This window comes from Arachis stenosperma, chromosome 7 (genome assembly GCF_014773155.1).
Source record: "Arachis stenosperma cultivar V10309 chromosome 7, arast.V10309.gnm1.PFL2, whole genome shotgun sequence".
Lineage (NCBI taxonomy): Eukaryota > Viridiplantae > Streptophyta > Magnoliopsida > Fabales > Fabaceae > Arachis > Arachis stenosperma.
Window position 1 is genome coordinate 54134142 of NC_080383.1, and position 6365 is coordinate 54140506.

General features: G+C 31.8%; 1 protein-coding gene across 1 annotated transcript; it reads left to right on the top strand.

Moving 5' to 3' along the window:
- The first annotated feature begins 3365 nt into the window (after positions 1 to 3365).
- LOC130939801 (aspartic proteinase CDR1) lies at positions 3366 to 4685 on the top strand. Its single transcript, XM_057867876.1, has one exon. It carries the CDS (start codon positions 3366 to 3368, stop codon positions 4683 to 4685), a length of 1320 nt encoding a protein of 439 aa, XP_057723859.1.
- The last annotated feature ends 1680 nt before the right edge of the window (positions 4686 to 6365 follow it).

Consider the following 6365-nt stretch of genomic DNA (forward strand, 5'->3'; position numbering starts at 1 on the left):
TATAGAGAACAATATATAGGCTTGGTTTCGTAAAACTTTTTGAAGAAGTGTTTGTACTTTTTAAAAGCTCAAGCTCCTCATTTTGGGTTTAGTAAATTAAAAAGATCATGTGCTTGTGCTTGCACCTTTTAAAAGATTGGGATACTTTTGAAAGCACTTAGGATAGAGCTTTTCAGAGTTGATTTGTACTTTTCAAAATTTAAAAGTCTAATATAACCTCATATGTTAACTAATTTTTAAATTTAATACTTGCATTTATGTCTATTATAGTATTTTTAAATTTTAAAAGCTATTTTACCAATATTAATAAAATAACATTTATCTTTGAAAAAAATAAATAAAAGCTATTTTACCAAACACATTTGATGTTGCTTATGTTTATTAAAAGCTATTTTTGATTTGATTTACCAAACATAAATGCTACAACTTTTAAAAAAACTATCTTTTAAAAGTTAACTTTTATAAGTTACTTTTAAAAAGTAAAAGCTTTACCAAACTAAACCATAGTAAGAGAAAGAATAGTATTTGATATAGTGAAGCGATATAATACAAATATAAATTAATAATTTTGAAAGAATAATGCACTTAAAGATTGTTTAAAAAATTATATATAAAATTAAAAAAATATTTTTTATCAATTAAAATTATGCATAAAAATAAAGAGTATTTTAAATATAAATTTTTATCTTTTTTTAAATTAAATATTATTAAAAATAAAAAATAAACTTAATAACATTTTTAAATAATTAATTATAAATAATATTTCTGAATCTTTATTTTTATGTTGTTATACATAATAACAACATAATAAATTTGCTTAATATCTTAGTTAATTTAAAACCATGGATCCCTCGTTCGGTCCGTGCAGGCATAGCAAAAAACAGTAACCTGAGGTCAGTGTACGGAGATAAAATTGTCTTCTAAGGTATCTGATAATAACCTGAGTTGTTTTATATTTTTTTAGGGATTAGGATTTTAGATATTTAATTACTTTTTTTAGTGGAATATAACAATAACAATAATAATATGCATAATTATATGTCATAAAACAAATGTAAAGGCACGTTTGATTTTCCTTTAGTTTCTGTTCCATTATATTGACGTATGAACGAAATAGGCAATTTATTTTGATTATTATTACCATTATTTCCCTTAAAAGTAATACTCTCTTCGAATTACCATTGAAGAATGCAAGCAAGATAAAACGATAAATGAATTAATTAAGTAGAACAAAATCTTATTTCGTTCACTATATATATCTCTCAACTTTATTAGGTGACTAACTATGATACTAATAAATTTGAGCTAACCTTTTAAATTTCAACAAATTTTTAAATTAAAAAAAAAAGTGCTCTTAGTATTTATTTTAGAAAAGAAACATTTCAAAATTTAGGAATATCCTAAAAATTTAAGAAAAAAACATCTAGTAATTCACGTAAAAAAAAATTTATTTACTCAAAAAAAAAAACACTCAAAATTCTGTAAAATAAATATTCTTTTATTAAAAAAAAATTCAAAAAAACAATTCAAAAATTAAAAAAAAAAACGCACAAAAGCGGCGTTACTTTTTTTTATGGAACCTTGCAATTGGCAAGAAAGGAGGTTTTGATCATCTCTCATGGTGCACGAGGCACGAAGGTGGAGCCAGCGGACGTCCGATCAATGGTATCAAGTATCAACTGAACAGGAAATCCTTTCGGCGCCAGTATCAATTGAGCAGGCTCGTGGCAAATGGATAGCTGCATGTGCAGGTCTAACTGCACCTCCAACCGGAGGTTAATAATATATATAATATTAAAAAATTATGTAAAAAATTATATAATACAACATGTATTATAAAATATACCGATAATATTAAATGAATAAAAAAAGACGATTACAAAAAATAAAAGAAATCATTTTATAAGATTTAAAAAAATTTATTTAAAAAATATTAATAATAATATCTTTTAGATTTTTTTTAATATTATTATTTACTTTTAAATATTAAAAATCATTAATATTTAGATTAGATTTGATTTTGTTTATACTAAACAAAATAGAGTGAATATCCATTCGACCTCTAACAATTATCAAAAGGACAACGAGATCCCAAAAAAAAAAACACTCAATTCAGTTTTTTATCTTTTTTTAGGATTGATTAACTTCTATGCAAAAAAATAACGTTAACTTTTTTTTGACATAAGAACTAATCTATCCCATAAAAGTAAAGCTCAAAAATTGGGTTAATATTTTTTTTTTAAAATTCTCGTTGTCTTTTGAGATAATTATTAGAAATTATTTTAGATTTTTCTCAACAAAATATTAAATAAATTTAAAAAAAAATTAAATCATACTTAATAATTTATTACTATTAACCTTTTTTTTTAATTGAGGAGGCCGAAGTTTTCAATCACCCATTATGTCCGTCCCTGACCTCGACGCACGTCCCACGGAGAACGGCCACTCTATCCAGCATAATCGGCGGTGATCTCAAACAAAGGGGACTCATGGCAAGCGATGAGGATTGGATGCGGTTCGGCCCTGCGCCGCGCAAAGAGCAGTTTTGGGGGGGGGGGGGGGGGGGGACGACGCAGCGGCAACACCACGAATGCTTGAAATCGAGGAACCGACAACGCTCGGAGAGATCACTTGACCTTAAGGAAGCTGTTACGCGATGATAATCAGTGAAAGGTTATATTGTGCCAATCCTAAATTCATCATACTAATCCTAATTTAAAATTCTATTTTTTAAAAAAATTGTTAAGTTAGCCAATATTATAGTTGATTCTTATACTTTTTATTTCTGTATGTATTTGACACCTTAAAAAAATTATTATACTATTAAAATAAATTTGATTATTCTGTTATATAAATTTAATTTTTTTAATAACTGATTATTTAATTACATAAATATGTAAATAATTTTGTTGATCTAATTTTTTTTCCCCTTTCAATGTTGTTATAATCCGTTAATCCTCAGTAAGAAATATATCATTAATGTAATTAGCTGCTTTTTTTTTTGGTCATGAATAGCACATATTTCGATAGAAATAATTTTTATTCTATAATATCATTTAATTTTTCTTTTCCGATTTCATCTTCTAAAGATGTTCAACACACATTAACAAAGTTCAATCCTCCCCTAGAACTAATAAGTAATAATTAATAATTAATAATTAATATTACTCTCTAACCTACGTATAAATGGTCTTCATCATTAGGCTATAATAATAACAATAATAATAATAATAATAATAATAATAATAATAATAAATCATAACTTCTCACTTTCCACATTCCCCAATCAAGGAAAATGAGAAGGTGGATCCACTCTATATAATCATAATTCACCTTTCTTCACTCTCGTTCCTGAAAAAAAAAAAATGGCAACTCGTCAGCACTATCTTCTTGTTCTACAATTAACAACCTTATTCTGCTTTTCTCACTCACTCGATAGTGACGGTGGCTTCAGTGTGGAACTCATCCACAGAGACTCAACAAAATCCCCATTCTACAACCCCTTTGATACCCCATTCCAAAGATTAAGCAAGGCTTTTCAACGCTCCATGAACCGTGTGAATCGCTTTTACCCACACTCAAAAGCGTTGTCAAATGCACCACAAGCGGACATAATTTCAAACCAAGGAGAATATCTCATGAGATATTCAATTGGGACCCCACCAATTGAGATCTTAGGCATAGCTGACACAGGAAGTGACCTTATTTGGTCACAGTGCAAGCCTTGTGATGATTGTTATAACCAAACAAACCCTATCTTTGACCCTTCAAATTCCACAACATACAAATCTATTCCTTGCAACACAAGGGTGTGTGAATCATTGGTACAATCTTCTTGTGCTAAAACAACAAATGAGTATTCTACTTGTGAATACAGTATGTCCTATGGTGATGGTTCATACTCCATTGGTGGTCTTGCATTTGACACACTCACACTGGGCTCAACCTCAGGTAGCCAAATTTCATTCCCCAACATATCAATCGGTTGTGGCCACAACAATCATGGAACCTTCGACTCGAATGGCTCCGGGATTGTTGGGTTAGGTGGTGGTTCTGTCTCGCTACCTTCCCAAATCGGCCCTTCAACAGGGTTCAAATTCTCGTACTGTTTGATTCCTTTCATGTATTCAAACAATACAACAAGCAAGATAAACTTCGGACAAACGGCTTTAGTTTCCGGTCCTAGGACGGTTTCCACGCCCATTGTTCAAGGTCCTATTGAAACCTTCTATTACCTTACATTAGAAGGAATCAGTGTTGGAAGAAAGAGGCTTGATTTTGTTAATGGAAAAAGCAAAGTAGTTGAAGAAGGTAACATTATCATTGACTCAGGGACATTTCTAACTTTCCTTCCGGAAGATCTGTACTTGGAATTGGAGTCTGAGGTGGCATCACAGATGAATTTGCCAAGAGTGAGGACAGAGGTGCTCAATCTTTGTTACAAGGCCCCGGGGAATAAAATTGAGGGTCCAACTATTACTGCACATTTTGGTGGCGCTGATGTGGAGTTGAACACTGCCAACACTTTTGTTAGTGTCTCTGATGGCGTGGCTTGCTTGGCTTTTGCGGCGGCCGAAAGTAACGGCGCCATATATGGCAACTTGGCTCAGGCGAACTACTTGGTGGGTTATGATATGCAAAACAAGGTTGTGTCGTTTAAGCCCACTGATTGTTCTAAAGTGTGATGATGGTTAAATTGTATTGTCTGTTCAGTTATGAAAAATTGAAAATTATGCAAAATAATTTGATAATCTATAATCTATCTATAATCTATATCTATATCTATAATCTATAATTATATCTTAAAATTCAGTCTTTGATTGCTGACGCGGTTTGCTCTTCTTCATTCTTGCAGTTTTTTTAATATTTTTTTTTGGCTGGATTTTCTAATTTTTTTTTATATTTTATTATACATATTTTCAATGCATGTGTTACTTGACTGTTGCTATTCGTTATTATTCATCCTTTTCTGTTATTTAGATTTAATATATTTTTTCTCTTTAATATTTTAATAAAAAAATTCTCAATATATTGTCAATACATGTGTTATTGAATGTATTTATTTTCTTGAATAAACTATCATTTGTACTCATAAATTTTGCAAACGCTAACAAAAGTACTCATCAAATAAGAAAACTAACGTTGTACCTAAAGATGGGTTCCGTGCGACAATAATATCCAAACCTTGATTTTTCGTTGACTTTTTAACAAAATTTTCAAATTACCCATTCTATCTTCTTCCCCAAAATTCAAATTTCACAATTCTCACCCTTCGTCTTCCTTTGTCACTACCAGTCACCATTCCCTCGAGACCCTAGCACCTGATGTTTTCCTCTAACCTTTATCCTCAACCTCCATCTCTCCTTATTCCAATCCTAATTTGTTCTCCAAATTTAAATCCAAATCAACTTTAACATCATTACCCTTGTTGTTTCTTTTTTTCTTCGGATGCAACAACACCACTTAGAAAGCACACCCTTTTCAACCTCTTCAACCTGAATATTGTTGTTGTTCTTATTTCAAAGCAATAAGTAGCAGAGTTCAGCAACCAGAGCCAACAAGAGGCCAGTAGCCAGGGTCTCTTTCCAACGGTGACTCCAAATACTGCTCAGCGCTGTAGAAAAAGGGACTACTGTTAGAGTATCTTCATGCCATTTGATGGACTGATATTAGCACCGCAGCCGCCGCCGCTCAGGCTAGGCTTCCGAGGCCACTGCAGAACCCTCTAGAAGGTTGTGGTGATAGTAACGTTATTGTTGAAGGATCTTATTTCACTTTGAGTACTGGAGAACAAGGAGGGATGATGGTGGCAGATTACATTGATGAGGATGAGCTTCTGAACATGTCGAGTATGATCGAAGACATGGCCAGGAGAATGCAATGTAAAGAAAGACCCACACTCCCAAGTCTGCCTTCGACTACGACATCATCAACAAGTGCTGCTCCTCCAGTGAGTTCCCAGCGAAGCTTCTCCTTTGCAACAAATGCGACCGATCTTGTGTCTCCGACCTATCCTTCCTTCCGTTTCCAAAGGCTCTTGGTTCTACCATCTTGTTCCCACAGTGACACCAAGAAACCAAAATGTATTTTTTTTATAATTTTAAGCTTCTTTTTCTTTTTCTACACCAGATTTACAAATCCATAATATTTGAATAATAACCTCAGATAATTAATAATCCACAGTTTTTAATTTTTTTAATTTTTTTGTGGCTGGTAGCAACAGAGGAAGACGAAGGGTGAGGGTGGTGAATGTTTGAAATTTGGGGAAGAAAATAAAAGGGGTAATTTGAGAATTTTATTAAAAAATCAATAAAAAAAAATTAGGATTTGGGCACTATTGTCACACGAAACCCATCTTTTATGGG